The 16120-nt window shown below is 53.1% G+C and overlaps 1 protein-coding gene and 1 pseudogene across 1 annotated transcript; one reads left to right on the top strand and one right to left on the bottom strand.

The window, feature by feature from the left end:
- The first annotated feature begins 563 nt into the window (after nucleotides 1-563).
- LOC109437300 (uncharacterized) lies at nucleotides 564-4233 on the top strand (annotated as a pseudogene).
- On the bottom strand, nucleotides 4227-13538 carry ARL10 (ARF like GTPase 10). Its single transcript, XM_019716488.2, has 4 exons — nucleotides 13269-13538; nucleotides 12487-12688; nucleotides 9300-9475; nucleotides 4227-7645 (listed from the first exon to the last, which is right to left on the bottom strand). Exons 1-4 carry the CDS (start codon nucleotides 13449-13451, stop codon nucleotides 7472-7474), a joined length of 735 nt encoding a protein of 244 aa, XP_019572047.1. The 5' UTR covers nucleotides 13452-13538; the 3' UTR covers nucleotides 4227-7471.
- Nucleotides 13539-16120: the final 2582 nt, after the last annotated feature.

Raw genomic sequence — 16120 nt, 5'->3', positions numbered from 1 at the left:
GACCTATTTTATTTCTCCTGGGGCAGAAATAATTGGCACTAAATACATCCACTCGCAATCTTAGCACTTCATTGGAGGCTTGTTCTTGAGTGGCAACATGAAACAAGGAAGGAGCCTGTTTCCCAACAGGGCACTTTGCCTCCAAGCTATCTGCAGGTATTGCAAAGCTCTATTTTTGCAAGGTGTGAAACGTATCTCTCTAGAAAGGGAACACAGAGATTTTGGTGAGTTAGTGATGCTGGGGAGTGCGGGTAGGAACAGTCAGGAAAGGGTAGGAGGTGGAGCCAGGCCCTGGAAGTGGTAGAGGTAGATCAAGTCAGCACTTTCAAGCTCTGACCAGCTAACATGGTAACCAGGGGTTACCAGGAGCAACTCACTATTCACCCCCTCCCATAGATGGGATGGAGTCTGTATGTGAGGCAATGACTGGGGTCTGGGACGGTTCAAAGGGCGCCTCTGGAGTCACAGGGCCAGGAGCCACCACGTGCCGGTCAACAGCTGTAGGAAAAAATAAGAATGTTAAGGTCCGCCTCCCCATCAGACCATGAGAGGGGCGGGGTAAGAGGACTTTGCTGAGCGTTATACGCAGGCGCAACCGCTCATTGCGTTCTGGGAGTTGTAGTCACCGGCACAGTATTGCTACAGGGAGGACTACGTTTCCCAAAAAGCCTGCCAAGCCGGGCGCGCACCCGCAGGAAGGAGTGTGCTACGCCAGGTGCTGAGCGTGAGAGGCGCGGAATCTGAGTTGCCAGAGCGGTGCTCAGCACGATGCCCAAGGCCAAGGGGAAGACTCGGAAGCAGAAATTCAATTACAGTGTTAACCCGAAGTGTGTAAACCGGAAGGCTCGATGGAAGGCAGCGCCACGGATTGAGTGGCGAGGGACCCGGGGTTCAGGACACCGGGGGCCGGGACCGCCAGCGAGATGATGGTTCGGTTGTCTCGCTCGCGTTGCTTGTAGCTCCCACATCCGACATGCCTGGGACCACGTCACGTTGGTGCGGCAGAACCTGGCCGAGATGGAGTTGGCTGTGGATCCCCAATAAGGCGGTGCCCCTCCATAAGAGCAAGGTACTGACATAGCAGGGTCCTGGCTGGGACCGCACCCCGCCCCCGCCGTACTTAGCTGGGTTTCAGACCTTGTTCCTGCCCGTTACCTTCCTCACGCCCTTCCAGGGTTTGCGACCCCCCCACAGCCAACTCGGCCAGCCTGCACCGATTGTGCTTAAGGGTCCCCTTACGACCTCCGTCGTACTCCCTCCCCAGCACACCTCCGACTTGGGTTAGGGCTTCCCCTTCCCTTCGCTAATTTTTTTCTCTCTGAAATGAATTTGTTTGGAGCCCTTGACATCTCAGTAGTATTTTCCAGAATTTATCTTTTTCTGCCCTTAACTTTCCTAATAAGGACTCCCCAGAGTTTGAGATCTTTACACCTTTACCTCTAGGCTTCCCTGGGGCTAGTTTCTCCCAAGTAAGTCTTTCTGGACCACCCTTTTTCCCTCCGTAACTTCATTCCTGCTTTATTTGAATTCACAGCGCTTGTGAATACGTGGGTATAGTATATATTTATCTTATCTGTTCACTGTCTGGGCCTCTTTCCCCCAACATAATCTCCGTGGGGACGGGGACAAGTACTGTGTTTCGTTCACTCTAAGTCCCCGGTGGTACTTAGGATGTGATGTGCAGTAAACAGTTAACCTAATGAGCGGGCTTGCTGACTGAATTCGTCCCATTGCCTTTAGGCCAGTTTTTTATCCCTTAGTGCTAGAGGAAAATGGCACTATTGTTTCTTGAACAAATACAAAGCTGCAGCCAAGCACTTTCAAGTTGCTCCTCCCCATAGAGGAGATCCAACGTCTCCCCCTCATTGTAAATTATAAAGCACTTTCGTGTGCATTATTTCATTCTATTATCATCTAAGAAGCGAGGCAGACAAGGGGTATTATGCCAATTTCATGTAGGCACAGCAAAGAATGGCTTGCTTGAGTCTCTTGGAAACCGTGAAGCCTCCAGGGCGTTGGTTCTCCTTGTCATCTACTCCTGCCTGCTCTTGCGCAGGGATTCTTGCGGGTAATGCAGTAGTGTTGGGATGGGCATGAGCCGCTGGAATTTTCCCTCATCCAGGGTCCTTTGTCTACTGGTCTCACTAGCTGTCCCCTGCAGGTCAAGGCCATGAAGGTGGACCGAGAGGAAAGGCCTCAGGAGCTTGTGCGGAAGCCCTCTTATAGACTACGTACGCTACATGGTGGAGAGCCATGGGGAGGACCGCAAGGTGAGTGGGTCGGCCCGGCAGGAAGAACCACTGGGCCCGTTGGCAAGGCACCCGGGCCATTTGCAATCTGATCTGCTTGCCTAGTGCCTAGTTCCTGAGACTGAGCAGAAACAAAGGGAAGACTCTAGGAAAGCAAGCCCACTGACAGAATGCTTATCGCTGGGATAGGCTGAGTGGCTGTCCCACAGGTATGTTGTTTTATTTGTATGGTATTTTTAAAGAACTTGAAATAGTTGTCATTTTAATTATGGGAGGTTTCAAATAAACATCCATGTTTTTGGCTTCTGTTAAAAATCAAAAGATCTGGCTACACTGGACCCCTGCGCCTAGACCAGGTTTGTTGACTGTGCATGGAGCCCACACCACTCAGCTCGCCCTAGCTCCTGCCTGGTCCCTGTGGGCATCTGCACCATTCTCCCCACGTACACCATGGCTTGGGAGGTGAGGAATCGAACCTCAGGGACCGGAAGTGGCTTGCCCAATTCCGGCTGAGCTAACATTTGAACCTCTGCCTGTCCAGCCTTCTAGTGGCTCTTCTCCCTTCTAAGTCTATGGCCCAGGATGAGAATTACTATCAAGATTCTCCAAAACCGATTCAGAATAAGATCAATGTCTCTAAGCATTTTTACCCAGCGGCGTGGCAAGCCTTCGTTCATTCTTTGCAGAAGAATGAGATGGCAGTTAAGTGACTGGTTTATATCTGCCCCAGATGATCCCGCATCCTGGACCCGAGAAGCTGGAGCCAGGGTTTAAGGCAAGGAGGGGTGTGTGGTTACAGGTGGATCTGGCCAAACCCCATTCTCTGGGGCCAGGCCTGCCTGATCTGGGTGAGGTGAGGAGGCGATTGTTCGTAGGACTACAAGCAGGACGTGGGGTTGTCACTGGGCATTGTCTTAGTCTAGACACTTCATCCTCAGCTACTGATAATACAAAAATCCTCTTGTTCCTGACGTTTCTCCTACAAGCACCTAAGATGTTTCTTCTCACTGCTCTAGTGAAGAGCTTAGTGTTTTTACATCGATTTCACATAAAACCCTGTAAGGTGTGTGATTTTATCCTCATCTTACAGGTAAGGAAACTGAGGCTTGAGAAGCATTAAAGGCCGGGAAATTGAAGTCAAGTCTTTCCAACAACTAAGCCTAGGCTCTCCCTTGCTGCCCTCCCCTTTGGCTCCTGAAGGCAGCCCCTCTGTCCCACATGGTCAGGACAGGCTAGGCGAGTCCCGGAAACCCCTTCCCTGTTGGGCTCAGCTCCCTTAGACTGCAGTGACTGGCCACTAACTAACCACCTCGAGCACAGGCGTGAGGCTCTGGTGTGCAGCAGGGCTGCTGAGGCCCCTCACTACTGGCCTTAACTTCTGTCCTTCACAGCATCCCATTGATGCTTGGACGAGGCTGGCCCCTTACTGTTTTCCTCATTCAGGTGCCAGTGTTAGGAAGCCTTCCCTACCACTGTCCCGTGCCCCGGGCTGTGTAAGCGTCCTGTAGTCCCCATGCCCAGACTTCCTGTAGTGGTACCACCCCAGTCAGAACTGCCTTTCAGTCTGCTTGACATCCCCTACCAGACTGGGCGAGTGCAGGGACCTGGCCTGGAATCCTCAGAGCCCGACCCAGGGGGGCTGGGGGAATGCTTATAGAGTGGCTGACTGCATGGCCCTGTGACCTCCATGCTGACCTCTGGCGTGGAGGCAGTCAGAAGATGTCCTTGCTCCCATTCCCACACCTCGGCTGACAGGGCCAGAGCCAAGCAGCAGGAGAGCCTTTGGGTACCTCCCAGAAGGTACTCTGTTAACCCAAAGCTTACGTTCCTTACCCCCACATGAAGGGCCAGGGGACTGGGACTTGCTGTTGACAACTATCACAGGAAGTGTTCGGGGACCGCCCTCCATAGCTGCCCCTCACTGGGACTGCAAGTACCCAGCACGGACTCCTCAAAGTCAGAATTCACTGAAACCACTTCCGAGTTTTTGGCATTTATTGTATAGTCCCTCAAACGCCGCCAGCACTCTACCTTATGCAGTCTGGGTTTGCGAGGCATGGGCGGAAGCAAGGCCTCTTTACGTTCAGATGTTTACAGGAATCCTCCCTCTGTCCCTTAATGGGCCCATCTCCCAGAGGCAGCAGACGAGGAAAAGCGGAAAGTTCCCCTTTTCAGAGCTACCAGGAAGGATGGGCTGTGTGAGGGTCAGTGTCAGCGGCACCCTGCTCGGACGGTCCCGGCTGAGGTCTGGGCAGCTGCACAGGATGACACCACAGGCGAATTTCAGCAGCTGGTGCAAGATGCTGACAGTTGCCACTAAACTAGCCTACGAACAGGATGTTTTTCAAAGGCAAGTGGAAATGTTTTTGGGAAATCTGGTGTTTCCTTTCGACAGACAGGCCAGAGTTGGGAGGTTTTCGTCAGCACCTCTGTGGAGGACCAGGAGGCAGTGAGGGGCTGACTTCCTTCCCTACCCGGTCTTACAGCTGGTTCCACGGCGTCCGCACAGGCTTATAACGGGCAGTCTGGGCACCATGAGGTATCAGAGAAGGCTTCTGGGGATGGGCAGTCGGTCCAAGGTGGGGTCCCAGCAGCCTCCAGAGCCGTCCTAGCCAGACCATCCACATGTCCAAGCTCTGGGCCAGATGCTCTCCTCCGCTCACCGAATGGCACATCAGAAGCCATGATTCCATTGAAATAACTTATTGAAAGAACAGATGCCCCGCACCAGGGTGAGTGATCCAGACACAGGTTCTATAAGCAAATAGAGCAGAGCCTTCTCGCCACCATCTTCATTATAATACGAGCTGCCCAGACACTCACTCCCTACCCCCACGCTTAGGTAGGTAGGTTGGGAGCTATAGGTCAGGGCAGACTGGGGAACAGTGTCATCCAGGCTAGCTGAGGTGAACAGCTCCAGGTAACGCCCCAAAGCAGTTACTGGGCCTGATCAGAAAATCACATTCAGGAGTAACTGGTAAGAACTCCAGGCCAAGCATCTAGCTGTTCTTATGGAAGGCCATTCTCCCGCTTTGTCCAGTCTGGTCCTGGTAGAAGTCAGAGCCAATGGGCACGGTGGCATTCTGCTTGGCAGACGGGCCAGCAGGCCCATCAGAGGAGCAAAGCCGTCAGTTACAACTGCTGAGGCCCACCCACAGGCCAGCAGAACCTCTAGTCCATGCCCGTGTCAGAGGGAGGCACTCTGGACCTTCAGCGCCCCTTCTGGTGCAGCTGGGACGTGTGGGTTCTGAGTGGGCTTTAAAAGTAGCTGAACTGGATAAAGTTAAACCCTATTCAAGTTCACCTCCCCCCAGGGGGGCTTTAAAACCTGTACTACATAATGATGCTCGATAGACCAAAGGCAGATCTTAATGAGAAGAAAAAGGGCCTCCTCAGCGATGCTGGTTCCCTAGGTAACTTTCAAGCACTGGAGACAAGGAGGGGTTTGCAGAACGTAGAATAAGGTTTCTCAATCTTCCAATGGCAAAATGAAAAGTTGTCAGAAAAGTTTCAAAGGCTACTCTAAAACCCAAGTTATTCCTTACACACTTAAAAGCAGACCAATCACTTAATGCAGAAAGTCAATTGGGATTTCAGAGACAGTGATTCTGTTCTGGAACCCACAGCCCAGGAGCAGAGCAGCCCCTCTTCAGCTCTCACGCCCATTCAGGACTTCCGGCGCTTCCCTCCCCACCACTCTTCTTGCACAAGCCACAGAACTGAAGCACAGAGTAAATGTCAAATGAAATGAAGGCACGTAATCTCTAGTCTCAATTAAAAAGCAAACTGAACTGGATATCCGCTCTAAAAAGAAGTCCATTTGTGGCTGTCGATTATTCAGTGGCCCCAGACAGACAAAAGGCTCCTTCTTTGGCCTGCACTAAAGAGAAGTGTCAATGCAAAGATGGTCCTTAGACTGGCTGGTCCCTGGAAATAGGAGATTGATGGAATGTGCATTGGAGAGAATGCCAGAATCAAAGGGCCCAGAAAGGCTGAGCAATGTACCCCAGGGTACCCCGTGGGCTACTCCCCATTTCTTTTTACCTGGATTTACATGATTGAAATTTCCTCTCCGTCACTTGTTATCCACACAGAAGGGGTTTTGTGTCCCTTTCACATAAATGTCCATGTGGATCGACGGGAAGTACTACGATGCCAGTTAGAGCCTCAAAGGGCTGGGGAAGCTGGAGCTCTGTCTCCAGCGACACGGATAGTTATCACTTTGTTCATGATTCCACCTATTTTTCCCAAGACAATCACCTGGGGTTTTGATTACAGCACCTGGAAACGGCCTAAATCTATGGCCTGTTCCTTTTATAAATAAATAAATAATTACAAGGCAGTTCTGAGGCCAACGCCCAGCTCTGGTCGAGTCTTCTTCCCAAGGACATGGATTCTTTCCTCCCCCACTTATGTAAACATGGGCATTGGCACAGTTCATGCAAGAGCAGCAGCTTCTGTCTCCAGATTGGGGGGAAGACTTCAGGTTCTCTGATTAGGGCATGAATACCACTTAATCTGTAGCCATAAGAGACTGATGGGCCAGGCCTGGGCTTGGTGGCAGCAGGGAGGTTTCGGACAGCTTGTGAGAGTCTCCAGGTTCGTCCTAGCACTTCTAATCCCCCCGGCTGGGAAAAGCATCTCCAAGATAGAAAAAAACACAGAAATCCCCTTCCTTTAAAAATGATGGCCCTGGGCCAGAGAGCAAAAGACTAAGAGACTGCACAAGGCCACAGCCCACTGGGCAGAGCTGGGGCTGCAAGACAATGGGACTGGGAGCCAAGGCTCACTGCGGACGCCCAGAACCTGCCCACGTGAGGGGCATGGAGTTGCCAGGAACAAACAGTCTAAACTGTAAGTACTTCTGACATCTACACTGGTCCTCCACCACCAGGACCTGCAGGGAGGGAAGACCTCGCCGTGTACAGGTCAGAGGAGGGGGCCTCCACTGGTGAAAGCTGGATCCATCACCAGCCCAGAATGAGCCAGGCACCATCCTCACCCACCCTCTGCCTCACCCACCTCCCCGCTTCGGCCTTATACCATCTCACCAGGAAGGTTTCTGCATGGTTCTTGGCCTTGCCCAGGCCCTGCTCATGGGAAGGCAAGCAGGGGAGAAGGGAAGTGCTGCCCTGTGGTTCCCGTCCCAGGCCCAGGCTGGTAAAGAAGGAAGAGCAGCAGGACGGGGTCCCAGGGCTGGGCGGTGGGCAGGCGGTGCCAGTCTAGGAGAGAAGCTCCAAGAGCAGCTTCCAGATGTGCACGGTGCCAGGGTCTTCAAAGCCGGATCCTGCCGGGGCGATGCTGGCTGCCAAGAGGAAGACTTCCCGCTGGGTGGCGACGGCTTGCAGGCCCAGCTCCTGCTGCAGCTCCACCACGCTCATGGCCTCGCCCAGGTCCTGGGGTGAAACAGCCAGTGGGGACAGCTGTCGTTTCCCAGCACCCAGCCTTGTCACCCAGGAGATGAACTGTTCCTGGGCTACTTCAGGGAACACTGGGCCTCTGGGCCACTCCGTCTAAACTCTCTTCCTCATCTCTGACTGCTTTGCGCGAATCTCCTCTCATCCCATCATCAGCCACGGTGGTGAGAAACAGCACTTCCTGTGCGCCAGGCATTTTGATAGGCACTGAAGTCTTACTAATTCTCAGTCTGCACTTAACTGATGGGGAAATTGGCTCAGGGAAGGTGAAGTCACTCAGTCAAGGAAATAGTGATTAAGTGGCAGAGCCAGGTTTCAAACTCAGGGTGGTGTGATACCCAAGCGTGGGCCCCTGAGAAGCATCCTAGCTGTTCCCTAAACTCAGCAGTGGAGAGACCTACCGGAGGGTCACTTCCAGACAAGGGCCTTGCCTCCACCAGACTTTGAGACACTGGCCGAGGAGAAAGAGGCCACTACAGAGCACAGCTGGTGAGGGTACGTTTTAATTTCAACCCGGACCCAAGATTAAAATGATTCTTGGAGCAACTCATGGAATGCTGGGACCTTAGGTGCTGTCTCCTATAGGTCCAAAATTGCTATAAATTATAGTTTATTCCTAGGATTACGTAATTTATTGGCCAAACTGGGGTACTTCTGAGACTCAAAGGGGCACTATTATTAATTATACCAGAAAAACAGGCATAAATGGGGACTGTCCCAGGCAGACCAGGACATATGGTCACCAATTTATAAATGATTGTCAAATATTTCCCACTAGGCAGGGGGAACCTGAGGTCAAAGACGTACAGCCTCTCTCCAGACAGGTTGGGAACATGTCCTGTGGCTTTCAGGGACATGGGCACAGGCCACAAGAAACATGACAGGCCTCCGTACAGTGGCAATTTCACATGGTGTTGAGGATGGCACGTTAGGTCTGACACTGAGGGTTCCTGGGCCAAAGCAGCCCCCTGGCACCCAGGAGAGGTACGTGTAGTGCGTAAGAGCAGGGACTTGGAGGGAAACCTGAGTTCAAGTCCTGACATTGCCACTTCCAGCTGTAAGTTAGCACTGAGTGGTAACAGCAGGGCCTATCGTGGGGTTTTGTAGGGCTGAAGTCCGGGCATGGTTGGCAGGTGCCTGGCACACTGTAATACACAAGAAATATTACATAATCCATTAACTTCTCAGCACTTCCCAGCTAGAGCTCTTGGATCTAGAACCGCAAGTCACAAGAACACAGCGGAGTGGAAAAGGCACAGGTTTTGGAGTCAGACATCCCAACTCCATGCTTTTCACGGTGCACAACCTTGGCGAGGTTGCAGAATCTCTGAGTTTCAGGTTCCCCTTCTATAAAACGGGACTAGTCGCCCACAGCTTGGAGGGTCAACAGAAGCATAATATCAGGTGTCATTCAAAACCACACCTGCATCTTGTGGCTACTTAGGATTATTTTTCCCATTTCTCCAGGATGACAGGCAGGCACAGGGGAAGGCGGACAGGATGAGGACTCGGGGTGAGGAAAGAGCAGAGGCAGAGGTGGGGGACGGCGCTCCGCCAGGCGCCCAGGTCGCGGGCGGGGCCTGTCCCTCCCCAGTGCACCTGAGCCGGCCTCCCGCAGCCCTGACCTGCTCACCTGCTTGTTGGCCACGACGACGACAGGCAGGTCGGGGTCCTTGTCCAGCAGCTTGTGCAGCTCCTGCCGAGCCCAGGGCAGCCGCGGCCGGTCAGCCGAGTCCACCATGAACACCAGCACGTCCACTTCACTCACAAACTCCTTCCAGTAGAAGCGCAGGTTCTGGCTGCCACCGACTGAAGAGAGGCCACGGGCCAGCTCAGAGCCTCCCTGGGCCCTGGCTCTCTCCTCCCAGCCCACCCCTCTACTTCCGGCTTCCCAAGGCTCTACCAGCCAGGCGCAAGGAGGAGGTTCCAGGGCCAACCAGACCTGGGTTTAGCTCTAGCTGACATCTGAGTCTCCCTGGGCAAGTTGCTACCTTCAAGCGTCAGTCTCCACTGAACTTAACTAACAGGTAGCAGCAAAACCCAAAGGTACCAGATGCACCTTTCAAATGACTGGCGTATAGTAGGTGCTCAAGAAATAGCACTCGCCAGCTCTTTCACTGACTGCCTTGCCTCCTGCCAATCCCTAGCTTCCTCCTGGTCTGTGGTGCCTGCGGTCAGAAGCCAGGACTCCCTGCCCTGCCTACGCACAGCCATTCTCCGTTCCGTTTCTCTTGTTCCACCTGGTCACCAGCCCATTTTCTTTCCCTAGGAATGCCATACTCAGGCCTACCACCACATACGTGGCTGTCCATGGATCGTCCCCGGTGTGGTTGTCTTCCTGTTCCTCTGTCCCCCTGCACAGCCCCAATGGTCACTGCCTCCTAGTGTTTCTGTTTATACTTCTGACACTTGTGGACTCTAAGCTCTTTGCGAGCCAGAGCCGTTTCCCTCTGGATCCCCCCAAAGCCCTCAGCACAATGCCTGGCACATAGCAGGCACTCATCAAGTATTTACTGAGTGCTTACTAGGTGCCAAGCACTGATCTGGGTGCTGGAGATACAGAGGAGCAAGGCGGGCAAGGGCCCTGCTCTCAAGGAGCTCCCTCTGCAACCAGGACGGACACAGCAGTAACACAAACACGTTTCAGAAGGAAGGAAATAAAACAGAAAAAGTGAAAGTGGCGGGTGGCTTTGGATTGGGTGGTCTGGGAAGGTCTCCCCAAGGAGGTGGCATGTCAGCTGAGTCTGCAGTGATGAGAAGGAACTAGCCATGGGGAGAGGCAGAGGGAAGAACAAGCTCGGTGTGTGAGAAACAAGGTGGTCAGCGTGGCTGAGGCACTGCCAGAGGGAGAGAGGAAGAAGCCGTGACCGGACCGGCAAGGCTAGTCAGGGCCAGACCATGCAGGGCCTGTCAGGCCACAGCGAGGCTGTGGGGAGCCCCTTACAGGTTTTAAGCAAGAGTAACATGATCTGAAAGATCATGTTGACACTGGCTGACATTGGAAGACCAGCGAGGAGACTATTGTCGTACTGAGAGAGGACGGTGGCTTGGACCAAGCTGGCGGTGGAGGTGGGGAGAAATGGACAGACCAGAAATGCCTGCTAGACAAGGCTGACAACCAGCTAATGAAATAGATACGGGAGGTGGGGGAAGGGAAGAGTTATCAAAGATCCACAAAGGCCCATTGCCAGTTGGGCTCCAGTACTGACAATGTAGGAAACCACAGAAGCTGAGTATTGTAGGAAGGGAAAGCCCCAGGACTTGAATGGGAGATCTGGGGTTGAATCCAGGCTGAGTGACCCTATGGAGGCTGGACTGGACTGGTCAGACCCTTGGGTACCAGGAAAACACCAAACGCCTTCTCCCAGGCTTGGAGGAGAGGGGCACTTCTGTCAGACAGAGTGGCCTCAAGTGTAGAACCCCCACTTGACCTTTCTGTGTCACAGGCACAAAAGAGGGAGATGGGGGAAGCTTGTTGAAAGGACCAAATCCCAGGTAAATGTCAGTGTTTGCTATTAATACAGTCAGGAAGGAAAGATGTAGCCAGGATAGACCAGCGAGTGCCTGAGACCAGAGGAACTGGTCCCCTTCAGGTAAATGGCCAGGCCCTCAGAGTCTGGTCCCCTACTGAGCATGTAACTAAACCCACCCAGTCTATGGTCTGAGTCCTCTGGCTGTCGGGAAGCCCACCTGTCCCCACCAAGCCTGTGGCTGGACTCAGGTGGCTAAGTACTGCTGCCCTCTCAATACCCTCTCTGCCATCCTCTCCCAGGACCCCAAGAAGCCTAACACTGAGGGCAGGGGGCTGCTCAGACCCTCTGATCACTCACTCAGCAAGCTTCCCAGGTACCTGCTTTGGGGTGGGCCCTCGGGGCCAGAGCTGGATCAGACCCATCTGTGTCCCAGGGGCCTAGTCAGGGACAAGGCTGGTATGTGGCAAATACTGCAGCAGAAGAAGAGCTCAGAGGAGGCACCCTTAATCTAGCCTGGGGTCAGAGAAGACTTCACAGGGACATCATGTTTGACCTAAATCTTGAAGGATGAGTATTAGTTTATCAAAGGAAGAAGGGCTTTCCAGACTAAGGGAACAGTGCTCTCAAAGGGCAGAAGAAAACACAGCAAGTACCCTTCAGAAATAAGCAATGTGGATAGTGCTTAGCATCGAGAGCCAGTCTGCAGTTTCCCCGTGTGCGTAAGAAGGGCACTCGCTGTTCTCAGTTGTATGGAGTCGTTGGGAGGATTACTCAGTGCAGTCTGCACCGCAGAACAACATTGCTGTCAGTATCGGACTGCATATATCACAGTGGTCCCAGAGATTATGGAGCCTAGTGAGGTAGGGCAATGCACTGCAATTGCCCACAGTATTCAGTAACAGGCGTACAGGCTTGTAGCCTAGGAGCAATAGGCTGTACCACTGAGGTTTGTGTAAGTACACTCTGATATTCCAACAACGATGAAATCGCCTAAGGATGCATTTCTCAGACTGTATCTGGGTCCTTCAGCGACGCATGACTGTATGTCAAATGACTGGCATACAGGAAACTTTAGCTGTTGGTATCTGTGTCAGGCAGGTGGGCTTCAGAAGTGAGGGACAGGCAGGACCAAGCTGGAGCTGCCTGTTCATGAAGAGCCCCCCCAAGTCAAAATACAGGGCTTGGACTGTATCCTGTACCCCAGGCAAGTATGGGAAGGATTTCATACAGGGGAGTGTTCTGCTTAGATACGCATTTTGGTGCCACCCAAAGACAAAGAGCTGCGACTTGGGTCCAATTCTGGTAATGGGGAGATGGGGTATGGATGGGGTGGGGGAATCTGCTCACTCTCTAGCAGGTCCACCTCGAAGTCCTTGGTGGGCAGTCGCACGGAGTTGAAGCCCCAGGTGGGGATGTGGCCTTCCAGCGGTGGCTTTCCAGACAGCACGCGCAGGAACGTGCTCTTCCCGGAGCCATCCAGCCCCAGCACCAACACCTCGCGCTGCTCCAACTCCTCCAGCTCCGGGTCCTCGTCCTCCTCGTCCTCGGGCTGCGGGGCACAGGTCAGGCTGTGGCCTCATCCTCCCCGCGCCCCTCCCGAGGTAAGACCGAAGGCACCAAAGCTCCCGTCCCCTCCCTCCACCCATCAAGGGCCTGATGCAATGGGACGAGCGCGGCCTTTGAGTCTTTATCCCCAACTCCAGGCTTTTCCTGAGTGACATCGGCCAATTCCTCATGCCCACGTCCCAAGGCCGCACGGACCATCGAGTCGGGGAAACAGCGTAGAGTAGCCACGGACTCGCTGAGGGGGCGGAGGACCTCTCCCGGCATCCCCCGAGCCGCGCGCACTGCGCAGGCGCCGGGAGGCTGCGGGCTGCACCCCGCGTGGGCCCGATACTGCTCCCGGGCCGCGCCCTCCGAGCTCCCACGCCTGCGAGGACACCTGAGTCCTGCTGCGACGCTGGGCGGCGCCCCCAGCCAATCGGCCACCCGTCCCTGGCTTCCGAGGCTCACGATGGCCTGCTGGTGGGGACGCCAAGCCCTGGAACCAGGAGGGTCCCGCGCTCGCAGGGTCGCTGCCCACCCCTTGGCCGCTCGCGCGGAGGGGCAGGCCCCGGCCCAACACTCACTTCCCACTCGTCCCACTCGGGGAAGCGGGCAGGCTCCGCGCCCCACCAGCCCTCGCCGCGGTCCCAGCGCCGCTGTCGTCCACGGCCGAAGTAGGTCTTCCAGAGAATGAAGAGCACCGAGCCGAGCACGGCCGCGGCGCCGCCCAGCGCCAGCACTAAGGGGCTCAGAGGCCGCGGCGCCATCAGGCCGGGCGCAGGGCGCGGGCTGCACAGGCCAAGCCAGCCGGCACGCCGAAGATGGCCCCGCTGTGGCTGCTGTGGCCGCGCCCACCTACCCACCCAACCCAGTCCCGTCCTACAAGCCCCACAATGCACCGCCGCTGTCGCGACTGCGTCCGTGACAGCGGTAGTTGGGGCGCCGGCGGGAGCGCAGGGACCTCCCGCCCCCTCCCAAAGTGCGGAGTGGAGCGGGAGACTGTGCCTGGGCAGGACTGGTGACGATGCAACGGCACCTACCGAGCATTTGCTGTATTTCGAGGTTAGCTCAGGACTGTTCTGGGAAACCCTTCAAACTGTGCCTCGTAGGGCAAATCGAGGCCCAGGTCTTAGTGCATTGATACAGCCTGCATTCAAACCCAAACGACCTGTTTCCTGAGCATCCCTCATCGCCTCGGGGAGGATATGGCTACAGTAGCTTGTCTAATTTGTTTGTGTGGTTTTTTTTTGAGCACGAAGGTGCTCACCGAGGATTTAGTTCAAAGTGAGGAAAATAACTCCCAAATGCCATCTTTATGAAGATTATATGTTGTCATAAAGACATACTCTTGTGCAGACATTTAAACATACTCATTTTGATTCTGCAGTTTTTTGTTTTTTTTAAATTTTGGAACCAGTTATTTTACTTTTAGTACTCAAAGATTGTGTGTGTGTGTGTGTGTGTGTGTATTCCTGAAAAGCCCGTAGACTGTTACATTCCGAAGTACTGAGCTGCTGGGGACTGGGACTCCATATGAATTTTGGTAGGACACCATTCAGCCCAACACAGTCTTCCCCAGTGTATCCCAGGCACCCAGCATAGTGCAGTGCCTGACGAAAAGACACAAGAACCCGATTTCTATCTAGCCAGCTGCCCCAGACTAGTTGTGTGGTATTGGCCTGGTTCCTTCTGTTCTCTCTGCACCTTAGTTGCACCATCTGTAACATCAGATTGGATAGATTGGTTCCTAAGGACAGTTTGACAGTTAACCCTCTAGTCCCTCATCCTTAAATTAATTTCCTCAATTAAATCTTCCCCCTTACCACTAGAGGGAGCTGTTGCTTCCAGTTGTTTCTTTGGGAATGCGACTTCAACTCTTGCACCGGGGACGATTACAGTGGAAATGCTGTGTCCAAGGACAGCCAGCCGCCAAGCTATCAGCTAGATACTCAGCCCTGGGCTTGAATTTCAACCTTGTCGTTTCCTGGCTGAGGTTCCTTTGCCAAGGTCCCCTTGAGGGTGTTAGTTTCTCTGCTGCCAAATGGGCAATGGAAATGGATAATTACTGAGAACTGCTAGGTGGAATGCCTTATTTGATGACAGGGAGCAGGCTTCCAGGTAGAGTTCCCTGTCTAGAGACCCCAGAAATGCAAATGCCCCCCTTGTTATCTTCCCAGTGACCGAGTTCCTGTCTGTTGATGGGTCATGAGAACACTGGCAGGTTTGCCCAGGGAATGGACCTTTCTGAGGGCTTGGCCATAGAGGGCAGACGCCCCCTCCCCCATGAAACAGGAATCCAGGATGATGTAGGGCATTAGGGTGGGTGCAAGAGAGATCCTGGTCAATTCCAATTTTTTGAGGCTCCAAGTTTATTCAGGTATGAAATGCCCACCGAAGTGCAAAAAGACAAGTCAGAGTCAAAAGCATTTAGAAAACTGGTTTCCTGGTACGTGTATGTTGTAAACATGCATAAAAAAGGCAACCAGATTTCCTGGTCAGCCACACACAGGGCCCCTTGACTGTTGTCTGCCCCCAGACAAGAACCATGCAGTCAGACCTCAAAGAACTTCCCAATGCAGCTGCTGCCTTGGGAGAGTAAAGTGAGTTGTGCACAGACTAGAAGCAGAGTTGGCTGAGGACCAAAACCAGCGTCAGAACAAAAGCACAGAAAAGGAGTGGAGGGGACCTCCATTGCCACAAGAGATTCACCCCCAGGAGCTGAGAAAGATTGCCTGAACTCAAACAACTCGGAAGGTGCCCTTCTTGGGCCGCATGGATTCCATTGTAGCTGACTGAATCCCCCTCAGCTATGCAACCAAACCATTTAGAAAACCAGTTTACTTGGGGGGAAGGCTTCTAAGACAGTCCAAGCTTTAGATGAATAAGCTCCCCAATAAAAAAATGCAATACCCATTTAAAGGGGAAAACCCCACAAGATTGTGAAGGTTAAACGTTTTCAATTAGTCTGTCCTTTACAACAATTTTCTCACATGGCTGCTCTGCCTTGATAATGCCATAGCTTCAGATATCAGTACCGCAAAAGTCAGGGATAAAGCTGTTCTGGTCAGGGAGTCAGTAACTTCCAGGAAAGGCTTCAATTTTCCTTCATTAGGGGGATAAGAATGAAACAAGGTGATCCTGTCTTCTGGTTTATGTAAGGGTGCAAAGTGTTTTCTCCCCTTCTGACTGAGGTATGACGTGCACCCCTTCTAATGGAGGAGGGGAGGGCAAGGTGTCAGCTTTACTTCCACAGAGGGTAGAAAATTATGGTGTACAATATTTTAGAAGTTGAAATGCCCATGGAAGTGCAAAAAGTAATTAACGAAGTAATACTTTTAATCCACAGAAAGAATCACACTGCAATATAATTGTGCTATACATAAGCTAATTATATAATTTAGAAAATATTCATGGTGCACTCAAGTGTGGTGGCCTG

This window comes from Rhinolophus sinicus, linkage group LG10 (genome assembly GCF_036562045.2).
Source record: "Rhinolophus sinicus isolate RSC01 linkage group LG10, ASM3656204v1, whole genome shotgun sequence".
Lineage (NCBI taxonomy): Eukaryota > Metazoa > Chordata > Mammalia > Chiroptera > Rhinolophidae > Rhinolophus > Rhinolophus sinicus.
Note: the sequence above shows the minus strand (reverse complement) of the source record. Positions and strands in the feature narration are given on the sequence as shown.

Bases quoted from the DNA above. Each gene is read 5' to 3' on its own strand.
- ARL10 (XM_019716488.2), bottom strand. From the start codon at position 13,451: ATGGCGCCGCGGCCTCTGAGCCCCTTAGTGCTGGCGCTGGGCGGCGCC. The intron at 12,689-13,268 runs GTGAGTGTTGGG...TGTGCCCCGCAG, and splicing joins CCGAGTGGGACGAGTGGGAA to CCCGAGGACGAGGAGGACGA. The intron at 9,476-12,486 runs GTGAGCAGATTC...GCCTCTCTTCAG, and splicing joins CGAGGTGGACCTGCTAGAGA to TCGGTGGCAGCCAGAACCTG.